This window comes from Bos indicus x Bos taurus, chromosome 2, assembly GCF_003369695.1.
Source record: "Bos indicus x Bos taurus breed Angus x Brahman F1 hybrid chromosome 2, Bos_hybrid_MaternalHap_v2.0, whole genome shotgun sequence".
NCBI classification, from domain to species: Eukaryota; Metazoa; Chordata; class Mammalia; order Artiodactyla; family Bovidae; genus Bos; species Bos indicus x Bos taurus.
Genome location: NC_040077.1, coordinates 26,819,900 through 26,832,813, shown reverse-complemented (window position 1 = coordinate 26,832,813; position 12,914 = coordinate 26,819,900). Strand labels below are relative to the sequence as shown.

General features: G+C 41.6%; 1 protein-coding gene across 1 annotated transcript in view; it reads right to left on the bottom strand.

Moving 5' to 3' along the window:
- The window catches only part of LRP2 (LDL receptor related protein 2), a 177,048-nt gene that overhangs the window by 29,621 nt on the left and 134,513 nt on the right, over positions 1-12,914 (bottom strand). The window contains exons 51-61 of the mRNA XM_027558351.1: positions 10,478-10,630; positions 9,810-9,980; positions 8,108-8,334; positions 6,631-6,808; positions 5,406-5,602; positions 4,490-4,735; positions 3,531-3,659; positions 2,511-2,630; positions 1,821-1,937; positions 1,118-1,234; positions 133-270 (exon numbers count right to left, since the gene is read on the bottom strand). Coding sequence (XP_027414152.1) covers positions 133-270; positions 1,118-1,234; positions 1,821-1,937; positions 2,511-2,630; positions 3,531-3,659; positions 4,490-4,735; positions 5,406-5,602; positions 6,631-6,808; positions 8,108-8,334; positions 9,810-9,980; positions 10,478-10,630 — 1,793 coding nt within the window. The remainder of the gene's footprint in view (positions 1-132; positions 271-1,117; positions 1,235-1,820; positions 1,938-2,510; positions 2,631-3,530; positions 3,660-4,489; positions 4,736-5,405; positions 5,603-6,630; positions 6,809-8,107; positions 8,335-9,809; positions 9,981-10,477; positions 10,631-12,914) is intronic.

Genomic DNA, 12,914 nt, shown 5'->3' with positions numbered 1-12,914 from the left:
ACTAAGCAGGAAGGCCAAGGAAAGTGCACTAATCAGATCATGTGTCCAACACACAAAAATTGTACAAATGCCCTCCCACTTATGCTCCACATAAGAAACATTGACAACACCACCCCTCAGTCTCTCACTCACAGCACAGATGGAGTTCTTCATCGGAACCATCGCCACAGTCATTATCACCATCACATTTCCATGATGAATGGATACAAACGTGATTTTTACATTCAAACATAGTAGCTGGGCAGTATGCACCATTGGGAAAGCGGGTGGCTGTCGGTGGGGAGGAGACATATTCAAATGATTAGAAATAGATACTTTTTGGAAAGCTAGCTGGCTATTTCTCCTTTTATAGAAAGAATTCTCCTAATAGAAAGTGTTCCATTATAGCCTGCTCTTTTCTGATTCAACCACAAGTACTGCAGCCTTAAACCGTCTGAAATTCTGATGGAATGTTTCTTAAGGGTAATTGACTAAGCCCAGTATTTAATGACACGAGTCATTCTATGGACAGCATTGGGTTTTTTCTTTTTCAGGTAAGTGAAACTTTTCAGCAGTGCCAGCACTGGCTTTTCCTATCATATATTTAAAGTCTCTAGGAAACCAAGGTTTTAAGATGCGGCAACCACATGATCAACAAAATCCATCATAGATAAGCATCAATAGTTAATATTTATTCAGTGGTTCAAAAAGACTAAAATACAAATGATCATATAGGCTTTATACTTTTAAATGGTTTTATATGCCTTTGTTACAATTCAGAAAATGCTTAATGCTGGACCTTCAATATGGTTGAATACCCATTTATTCATTGCTTGAATATTCTTTTCCTGCCAAATTTTTATGTGATTAATGATTTGTAGAGTAGTTGATAATATATAAATACTTTCATTAGCACAGACATAACATATTCTCTATCTATATATAATATTTGAAATATTATTTGTGAAATATACTTGAATGACTACTGTGAAATATATAGACATGATGACTCAAGCCCCATGTAAATTGATAATTATCAATGAATGCTGAATAGAAAATATCTATGACCTTTCAATCTAAGAAGTGGTGGCTAATGGGTCTAAACAGCCATAACCATACGAATTGTCTAGAAACTTACGACAATTGGCTTCATCAGAGGCGTCGCGACAGTCAGCCACCCCATTGCACTTCATATGTTCAGAAATACAGTGCCCGCTATCACACTGAAAATATCCAGGACGGCAGGTCATCATCTCTGAAAAGGAAAGAATGTTATTTCCAAGGTGCCTTGGTATTCTCAGACAAGTTTTAGCTCTGTGGAGGGTAGTAAGTATTCCATCGCATTCCTATCCATACCCAGTGACTGGCTCACAACAAACCCACAACTTGTGGTTAGTGAGTGAATAAACTCTCAAAAGTTACACCTTCCCCATTGAAGATACGGAGATGGAAGTACCAATCTCTCCTCTAGTTAAAATGAGATTTTTAAAACTCTCTTGTGATTTTCCCCTATTATTGATCTAGAATGCCCTAAGGTAATCATACAGCTTAGAAAGTACAGAGAAGAAGGTACTGTAATGCTAAGGTTTCTATATTACCGAAAATACACAAAAGTCATCTTACTCTATAAAACCTTACAAATACACATTGGAAGTCCCTGTTGTTGTTGTTTCATGGCTAAGGCATGTCCAACTCTTTGTGACCCTATGGTCTGCAGCTCGCCAGGCTCCTCTATCCATGGGATTTCCCAAGAAAGAATACCGAATTCCCTACTCCCCTCCAATGTGCTGATCCTAGTACGAGACTGTATGGGAAGCCCCTCAAATTGCTGTAACAGTTACCGCAGTCCCGCTCATCTGAGTTGTCCCCACAGTCATTGGTTTGGTCACAGACCCATCGAGAAGGAATACAGCTCTGATCATCACATCGAAACTCGCTCTCTGTGCATTTCCGGGGGGCTGAAAAGGAAAGCCACATGGCCATTAGAGGGCACCAGGACTCATACACAGTGGGCTGGCCCAAGTGCCCTCTGTGCCCAACCCCCTCCTGTGCCCCAAGTCCCAGACTATCCAACCTGCAAAAATAGACTTTTCACTTCAATTGTAAGTCTGTTTTTAGTCAGTTATAATTGCAGGTGAAACCAGCACCCTGATTCTTTCCACAGCCCATACTTTCTCATTTCCAAAAGGAGACTAAAGTTAGAGTATATTTCATGTTAGTTAATCTGAAATTGATACATATCATAAGGCAATGATGTAAGTCACCTCAAGTTCTTTTTGGAAAAAAAAAAAGATGTTGTTGAGTGTAAATAAATTAACAGACAAAAGATATACTTGGGTAAATATTCTTTTCCTAGAGCGTGATTACAATCTGCTAAGAAGATGAAAAGTAGAAATGTACCAGTCAGAAAGCAAGAGATCAGACAGCCATCATCCTACCCTTTGAGGATGAATGGCATTGACAGTTGAGTTACAAAGAGCAGACATTCCCACTCCAATGGCACATGGGAAAGAAGGACCCCGAACACTCACCACAGTTTTCCTCATCAGAGCGGTCTCCACAGTCATTTTGCCCATCACATCTCCAGCGAAGAGGGATGCAGCGGTGATTTGTACACCGAAATTCCCCAGAAGGTTTGCATGTCATTGACTCTGCAAATCACAGTCATTGCAAATACTTCAGAAGCCCATGGTCAAGGAATGCCAAAGTAGTACTGGCTCTCGTGAGACGGTCTCAGGCTTATGCTACCCTAGTCTCGAAACTCCCAGAAAGAGGAATGCCAGCCACATTCACTGTCAATACTCCTCTTTAGGATAGACTGAGCCTATCCTACTATTTGAAACTAAATCCATTCTCTTTTGTAGAAAACAGTTCAAAAAATGATTTGGTCCCTGGCTTGTAATTTGCAACAAAGGCCTGAAAAGGAAAATTAAATGATGCTGCCAGCAAACAAAACATGTCCATTGCATTGTCTCTAGGTGATTAGATTCAGTGTTATTAAAATAACTCATTATCTTTCCTACCTCTCTTCCAACTAAACACAACACGCACTGTTTTTCAGCTAGAGAATATGCCTAATCTTGGAAAATTCCATTAATTCATTTGGCCTTTTGTCCATAGATTCTTTCTATATTGCCAAACACAAAAGACGTGGAAGGTCAGAGAGACATTCGAAATACCAAAACCTCCAAATAAGAAATATTTTGATTTTGAAATATCATTTTTAGAGATACATATCAAATGTTTTCTCTACCTCCTCCCTCCCATCCATTTCAATCAGTCTGTAAGACAAGACAAACTTGTCAAATGTAAATAAGACTTTCCCATTTGTGAGAAATTACACAAATTCCTAATATCTTCACATTTGGAGAAAGATTTCATTTAAGATGATATAAATGAACCTCCCAGTACCCCTGTAAAATGCCGGGATCCCTTTAAAATCACTGTAAAATGCAAACGTTATTAGAGGTAAAGGAAGGAAGGATGACGTGGGCAATCCAGCCCAGCTGCTGGTAAGCTCTCGCCCCTCCCCGCCACGCCGCGCCGCCTACCACAGTCCTGCTCGTCACTGTTGTCCCTGCAGTCGTCGACGCCATTGCACACGGCCCACTTCGGGATGCAGCGGTAGTTTGTTTTACAGCTGAATTCCGTATAGTTATCACAGCGATAGGAGGGGCCCACTGAAAAGACAGGACGGAGCAAAGTAAGAACGGAAGTCGTTGTCCTGCCAGGAAACCACAGACACCTTCCACAGTGACCATGTTATCAACCAACCAGACTCTGTCTTTTTGGCAACGGTGTCTCATTTGTGCTTAGTCGCTCAGTCGTGTGACTGACTCTCCGCAGCCCCATGGACTGTAGCCCACCAGGCTTCTCTGTCCATGGAATTTTCCAGGCAAGAATACTGGAGTGGGTTGCCAGTTCCTACTCCAGGGGATCTTCCCAACCCAGGGATCGAACCCACATCTCTTGCATTGGCAGATGGATTCTTCAGCACTGAGTCACCTGGGAAGCCTGTGTCTCCTTTAGGTGTGATTTGTTCACTCAGAGTAGAAAGGCAGAGACCTTAGGTTTTCTCAACACATCATTACAACTCATTTATGTTGTGGTCAGACTGTTGAGGGGGGAATGGGGTGGGATGGGGGAAAATGTACCCTGGTACATTTTTTTACTGGGTTTGAAGTTAAAAAAAATCACATGAGGTTCAGGTCCCTCATTCACCTTCGCTGTCTCTCACCAGCTTTCTCTGAGGCTCAAAACAGAAGGTGCAAGATAAAAATGTAAGTTCTTTTATCATATTCTGTAGTTAGACATCCCGTGGGCAGAGACCAGGAATCCGCCATTTGAGACCCAGGCATGTGGTTCAAGCTGCAGGCTGAGCATGCAGCTCTCCTCTGCATTCCTGGGGAGAGCGAAGAGGGTGCATGCCATAGGGCCACAGCAGGGCCTATGCACTCTCTCTCCAGCCACACAGAGCTGTTCTCAGGCCGGACGGGCACACGGAACTCACAGCATTCCTGCAAGGGCTCGTCTGAGTAGTCTCCGCAGTCGTTGTCCACGTCACACTTCCATATCTGAGGGATGCAGTGGCCGTTGGCGCACTTGAAGTAGCCAGGCCGGCAGGTCCTGCTGGCACAGTGCGAGCTGTCTTCGTCCGAGTTATCGTCACAGTCGTCCTGCATGTCACACTGCCAGGACTCCGGAATGCAACGTTTGTTGGCGCACTGCCATTCGTAGGGCTCACACTGGTGATGCTCTGCAAGCGGTGGCATTTGGTTATCAGTTTGCAAGCGTTCAGGAACAGAAGCCCCTAATTTACACTAATGGATCCTGTAGAACTCCACTATACTTTCCTTTTAGAGGACTTATGGCCTAATGCACTTATTATTAACCAGTAACGCTACACGGGCAGATAGTCCTTTGACTATTACTGTCCCCTACATTCTTAAAGATCTTTTTCTTGAATGTAACATTAGAGGATGAGGATTGACAGCCTACTAAATTCACTTTCTCCGGTACCTGTTGCCCTAATGGACAATGGTTTTCAAACTGTGTGTTTGTTGGTATTGTTGATGTGCTACTTTTGGTTATTTTTTGGGTTTTAGTGGAGTTTTTTTTTTTGAGAGGGTGCTTTTTAAAACTGGAGACATAAATAAATATCACAACTGAGAGTCCCTGTTTAAAATGTGAGAATCCCTGATTTCACCCTCAATATTAGCTCTTAAAGAAGACTCTATACACAGTACACAGCAAAGAACCACCAATATAGACAACTTATAATGTGGGATGGACTCTGAGTTGTCTTTTTCCTCCCCCAGGATTTTGGACCAGCTTTTGATTTGATATTCAGAAAACCCCCACAGAACCTGATTGTACACGATCAACTACAGAAGCGGGCAAAGAACGTGGAAAGTGATTCCACTCACCACAAAGCACAGGGTCTTCATCCGACCCATCAGGGCAATCCTGACGCAAATTACATAGGGAGTGTGAGTTGGTGCAGTTGCCATCATTGCACTGGAACATTCCTAATGCGCAGAAGCGCTGTGGGCAAGTGATAGGTTCATCGGAACCATCCAAGCAGTCTCTCCGCCCGTCACATTTCCACCAGATAGGAATACACCTGCACAAAGGAAACAGCCTTCTCTTAGCAAAGCAACAGGCAGTGAGAGGAGCAGGCAATGACCATTCGGAGAGAAGAAGGCAAAGCTGAATTTCAAGCAATGATATGCAAGCGTTTTATCACGGCCCAAGAAGAGGATCAGTTCAACCGTGGTTACTGTGGCATAATCTTCAGAGAAAACATAACTAGGTTAGAAAGAACAGGTGTGTTAAGACCCACCATATGCTCAAAAAGTGCTTTGAGCATGATGACCAAATTCCTGCCACAGCCAACAGTGAAGTGTGCATTCTGGGTAACAGATGGATGGTTAGAACTATCAGTCAGAGGGAGAGATGACATCAGGCTATGGGCTGGGAAGCTGGAGGCACTCCCATTTGTTGAGAGTCTATGTCGTGATGGGGTATGCTAGATTCTTAATCTAAGATTCTTTACTCAATCATCAAAATAATCTGCCACTGAATCTTAGATGCTATGGTTTGCATAACACCTCCTCTTAATCTCACTCTCTGACTCTGAACCCCTAGTCATCAAGGGCTGTACCCACTGTGAGGGAAATAATCTATGACTGTGTTTCATAACAAATACAAATGATCAAAAATAGATTTGTGTGACCCTCGATCCTCTAGCATAGTTAACTGAGGAGATAGGCCAGCACGTGTTTGAAAAAGATGGGGAATTTCTATCATTCCTAAGGGCTGTTTCTCAGTGTACATTTATGTACATTCTTGACCCTGAGACTTTGGGCAATTCATTAGAATTTTGCTTCCTTGTTACAGATATGAAAATTTGCATGCCTGGGTGTAATTATTTGGTTCCCCAAATGCCTCCTTTCATGGAAGAAATTATCTGAAGTTGGAGACTTCAGACTGAAGTTGGACAGTTGGAGAGAGTCTTGGTGCATCCCAAATGAGCCATGTTAATTAGCCAAAATCTGGTTCACTAGAAAACTCTTATCCCCAGGGGCCTTGAAGTTCAATGTGTGTCCAAAGGCTGGAGAAGCAGCGGAGAGAGGCAGGAGCGAGCCTTACATTTCGCTGTCGGCACACAGGAATTGGGTGCTGGAGCACATGGGCAGGCACTGGGTGTTGGGACCACGCTGGACGGTGTAGAAGTTATCTGGACACTCGCAAGTGAATCCAACACCTCCTTCTTTGATGAGGCAGAGATGAGAACAGCCACCGTTGTTCGTACCACAGGGATTAGGCACTAGTGAAAGAAGGGAGAAAACATGTTCATTCACTTAAAGCAGGGACGGACTGATTACCTGCCACATAAAACTCATCACCTCTTAGTAAAAAAATCATTACCCTAGATACATGCTTTTTCAAAAAGTTCATAAAGAAGACATATGGTAGAGCTGTGTTAGCAACCCTGTTGCTGATACTGATTTATGTGCAGAAGTGAGGCTTACTTACTGCTAGAAAAGTTCCCTGGTGGTCCAGTGGTTAAGACTCCACACTCCCAGTGCAGGGGGCACAGGTTTGATTCTTGTTTAAGGAACTAGATCCCACATTCCATTAAAAAAGAACGTTCTTGGAGAGCAAGTGGGAGGTTTGGCTTACCTCCATGCACCCAGAACGTAAGTTAAAGTTTTACTTTCCAACAGATGCTATATTCTCTCCTCCTAAGGATACAGGCAACAGAAGGCAACAGGCAACTTGGCCCAGAATCAAGTTGACAGATAAACTGAGCAACATCTATACTAATTTTCTGGGCTGCCACTCAGAGGTAAAGATGAATTTGAACTTCTGCTAAATAATATGAAGAATATTATCTTCCAGAAAAAAATAGTTTGCCAGTTCTCATATATCCTAACTTCCAAGTTTATCATATGTTTATGATAAAATATGTTTATGATATGTTTCCTAACTTCCAAGTTTATTAAGACAACATGACCTAGCAGGCCCACAAAATGCACTCTATCCCCAAAGAATATTCCAGAACTTGGCTAGATATCAAATGCAAATAGCCATTTAATAAATTATATTTTATGGTTACTATAACTTTCCTTTAAGCATTTCTTTTAATCATTTCAGTAGATTGATCTTAGTAAAGAAATGATTCTTATAAATACATCCATGTGATTATAATACGTCTCTTAGGTATTATAATTTATTGTGGTTATACAGGAAAGTATTTTTCAAAGGTGCTTTCTTAAGTAGGACTGAAATGTCAAGGCAACATATAATAACTATTGATTTTTATTAAAAAAAAAAAAAACAAAACCCAAGATCTTTAAGAATATAGCAGATACTATGAAAAAGAATCATCAGCAGCCTTTTCCAGAAACAGGGAAATAAACTCTATACCTTTAATTTCTATCCCCTCAACTCTCAACATTTGTTTCATAGAAAACATTAACAAGTAACACCATTTCCAGTATAAATTATGATATTAATGATTAAAAAAATAAAAAAAAAACAAGAGTAATGTGTATAAGACCCTAAGGTAACTGTGCAAAAACTTCTGAGTAACTGTGCAAAAACTTCTGAATCAACTACTCACCAATTGGCTGCCTATAAGGATGATAGACACGGATGTCATATGGCCTGTGTGTTACATTCAACAGCGCCACTCTATCTGACCCATTGTATTTGTTTCCCTTCTCAACTGTCTTTGTATTCCAATCTGTCCAATAAATGGTGTCTTCAAAAATGGTAATAGCAAAGGGGTGAGACAGTGTGCCAGTTTCGTATACTGTGTGCCGATGGCGGCCCTCCAAATCAGAGAACCTAGGATCAAAGGAAGAAAGAGTGACTCAATGAAGACCATGCCTCTCCTCTAATGCCTTTAAGGATAGAGGAGCTAACAAATCAATGAATATCATGGAATTTGGCTAGGAAATTATGTCAGAATATTGTTACTTTGGGGCTTCCCTGGTGGCTCAGATGGTAAAGAATCCACCTGCAATGTGGGAGACCTGAGTTCGATCCCTGAATTGGGAAGATCCCCTGGAGAAGGGAATGTCAACCCACTCCAGTATTCTGGCCTGGAGAATTCCATGGACTGTTTAGTCCATGGGGTCACAAAGAGTCGGACATGACTGAGTGACTTTCACTTCATTGTTACTTTTATATTTAAAAATCTGGGCGCAGACCCTAAAACTCCCACAAGAGGTGGAATGATCTAGCAACTAAAAAAGTTGATAACATTAGCCATGGGATGTCAGAAATTTTTCCAAAATATCTTATGAAAACTTAAAGAAGGCATAGGAAAACCAGAGGTCAATCTTCTGGATCTCTGTTGCTAAGACTGCAGACAAATGACCAGAATATAGTCATTATCCATTTATTTTTAAAAAATTCATAAACCAGAAAGCGGTCTTGATCTCTTCTCTTTCAGTTCTTACATGATCTCTACATAGAGAGCTCAGATACTTTTATGAGTATTTTTTCTCAAGTGAAATTTTTTTCAAGATAAATTTAACAGAATGCCACAATTTTTTAAGATCTTGTTTTTTGCATGCAATAGGCTGTGTATCTGGGTACGAATTCATAAATACCCAGAAGACATCACCATCATCTAACTACACCATAATTAGCAATGTCTCTGAAATAAACACATATTGCTTGGCCAAAAATTTGCATTACCTTTTTTTACAAGGAGTACTCTTCATTGAACAGTATAATGTTTCCAAGTCTGTTTATCATATATTTGCAAGGGAAGGGCAGAGTAAAGGGATAAGGAAATTAAGATGAATTGAGCACTAGGCTGACTACCATAGGGGAGAGATTACTAGCTGCTTTTTTAGGAGTATAAGAAGTAAAAGCACCAAGACAAAACTGTGATCTGGATGGCTTCAAAGTTCACACTCTTTCTCTTGTACCATGCCTCAGAGCTCGGCGAACTGCCTGTAGGCACTTTAGTTAGAAACGACCTCAGAGTGAACGTTCATCAAACAGGCCAATTAGAAGCTGCCTAGTCCATGGGGTCACTAAGAGTTGGACACGACTGAACGACTTCACTTTCACTTTTCACTTTCATGCATTGGAGAAGGAAATGGCAACCCACTCCAGTGTTCTTGCCTGGAGAATCCCAGGGACGGGGGAGCCTGGTGGGCTGCCGTCTATGGGGTCGCACAGAGTCGGACACGACTGAAGCGACTTAGTAGCAGCAGCAGCAGCAGGAATAATACACTGGCAACACAAACCCTGCTGTTTGGAATGAAGAGTTATGTGGTTTGCTTTATTCTTTTCTATGTACGTACTCAATGTAACCCAGGTGGGCATCTGCCCAGTAGAGTAGATCATTGGTGTAATCAATGGTGAGGCCATTGGGCCACATGATCTTGGTAGAGATAATCAGAGACTTAAGGGTTCCATCCATGCCTACTCTCCCAATGTATGCTCGGTCACCCCAGTCTGCCCAGTAGACGTGCCTGTTGGAGCAAACACAACATGTCAGTCCCTGAAGCCAGAGGAACTCAGTGGCAAAGACACAAGCTTTCTCCAATTAGAGAAACAGAATTTACATCCTACAGAGCATTTCATAAAGGAAAGAGAACTAACAGAATCTAAAAGGGGATAATGTGTAGGAAATTCTCAGGAATGAACATGATAAACTAGAGATTTCAGTAGGCTTGACATGGAAAGTCCAATAAAGTGAGTTGTTGTTTTCTTAACCATGATTTACTTGCATGCAGCCAAAATATGTAACTTTATAAGTGAAGTGATGTGTCATGGCAAAGAAAATAGCATATGAATATTATTTGAACAAGTCATGCTTCTAGCCATTAAGCCATTTACCAGGTAGAAAAAGCAGAAGACAAATTCCAGCAAGATACTGGCCTTGAGATCACTACGTGAACAGCCTTTTTGGTAACAGAGGTGGAAGAAGGGCGTAAAAGAAGAGCCTGAGATTACAGGAAGACAATACCCATATCGAGGGTGAAGTGCAAGTCCTCTAGGATTCTCAAAGCAGAAGGTGTTGTTGGCATCCACACAGTGCTCAGCCAACTTGCGGCGGTATCGACCATTGAGGTCAGAGACAGAAAGGCAATTCAGGTAGGAATCCACCCAATAGAGCTTTCTGCAGATGGAGAAGCAGGAGTTAGAGCCATTTTACTTGTAAAACAACGTACATTTAGCCACACACTTTCCCATCCAAGCACTTTTCCCCCAGGCAAACAACGACAAGAGGAAAACAGTTGACCTTCCTGCAATGAAGCAAAAAAAGATGCAATAATGTGTGCTTGTTTTCCTATTGCAAGGTGATGTCAGCTTACAGTAGGGAATTGTGGGGCCACAGAAGGATTTTGGCTTTACTTGCTTCATACAGCAAAAGGCATCTTTCCAGGTAATGATCCAGGCTTCACAGGAGCAAGGAAGCAGAAATGAGAGCAATCAATAAGTATCATGAATTACAGTTTACATGTGGAGTCAAGGAAACTTGTCTCAAGTGCAGCCTTGAGACTGCAAAAGGGAACTCTGAATGCTAGCATCCTTAAGCTAAAGAAAAATTTACCGCCTCCCTGGCCTTGTCCCACTAGGCTGGCAAAATAACTTTCTTAACCTGAGCCAAATTTCATTTAATCAAATCACCAGTCTTAAAGTATCCATAACCTTCCAAAGTTCAATACTCCTAGAATGTCTGATAGTCAATTTCCACTGAAATGATTTCCCTTCCAAAACCTCCAATGTCTCCTTGCTAGAGGTAAACATGATCCAATCGTACTAGGTGTCAGAGTAACTGTCAGGACAGTAGTACCTTCTTAGGCTTGTGGATGAGGAAAGGAGTACCCCAAAATGTACAAGCCTTGCTCACTTGGGTGAGTACTGATGACCGAGATGGCCACAATTTTGGATTCTATCACTGTAGAGGGCAATAATAGCAACAATAATAGTAGCTATCTATTCAATGCCAGGTTTCTCAGGGGGCTCAGTGGTAAAGACTCTTCCTGCCAATGCAGGAGACAAAGGAGACTTGGGTTTGATCCCTGGGTCTGGAAGATCCACTGGAGGAGGAAATGAAAACTCAATCCAGTATACTTACTGGGAAAATCCCAAGACAGAGGAGACTGGTGGGCTATAGTCTATAGGGTTGCAAAGAGTAGGATACAACTTAGTGACTGAACAGGCTCATATTCAGTGCCAGGCCCTGGGCTAAGGGCTAAGATCACAACAACTGCCGGAGTAAGTTCTACTGTTACTCTTGTTTTCTTGATAAGGCTGCTGAGACCCAGAGGGTAGTAAGAGCTAGAGCAGGAATTAATTCAAGACTGGCTATACCATAGGGCACTCTACTCTGTGGAGCTTACTGCCAACTCACTAATTCCTCTTTATTCAACAATCAAAACACTGACGTGTGAACAGAATATGGAGAAGACACTCCATCCCCATATAGGGAAAAATTAAGAGGACTGAGAGCCAGTCCAATTTTCCACTGTGAAATTTTGCACTGTGCTTTGAAAAACTAGTATATCAAGTTTAAGGGCTTTGGGAACCAAACATCTTTGAGTTTAGTGTGGACATCTTTATTGATACTGGGAAGATTATTTCAAATTTCCAAGTAATTGTATCTTAGAACTTCCCCTCTAAGCCTAAAAGTGACTAGGTTCTATTCTGCCTTGTGTTTTAAGGAATGTTTAATCTGGTTGGAATCTCTCTTGAACATCTGAGGAAATGCTTCATTCGTAAGGTATTTTATCCTACAATCACCCTAGACTTTTTCTCTCCATCTTCCTGACTACCACACATGTATCTAATTCTTTCCCCTGGTCAAGAACATGCCTAGGACAAGAGGAAAGCAGCTAAAGTCCAGGGGAAAATACCATCCTACCAGTTTTGGGGCGAGAGGGCTGAATGACAATATCAAGGTTAAAATATTATCCATCTTTCCCTTCATTGAATCAAAGGACAAGATAAATGGTTAGTTCTGTTCCTGCAAATCATTAGTTGCTATGCTTTTTGACACCCCACAGAGTCATTATATATAAAATATTTGTATTCACATCAATATTTTATTGATTATTCTGCAGGCAGTTTTGGAGCAGGCAGGCTATTATTCAACTAGAAGTAGGAAGCCAATTCTCCATCCCCCATCTTTACTCTTAAGACGATCAAACAGAAAAGATGTGGAAGCATCCTCTGTGGGTCAAGGGTGACCAAAGCAATAATATTTGCAGCCTAAGTGCATGCAGCTTCCTGTCAGCCACAAAGCCAAGTGTCTGATTCAATAGAGATGTGAAGAAGTGTGATTGAACTGGTAGAGTTGAATTAAAATACCACTGTCTACCGTAAAGATGCTCAGAGTTTCAAGTTAGCCATTCTTTAATTTATAACCAGCCCAAGTTGGGAATGACTAGCATTGTAAG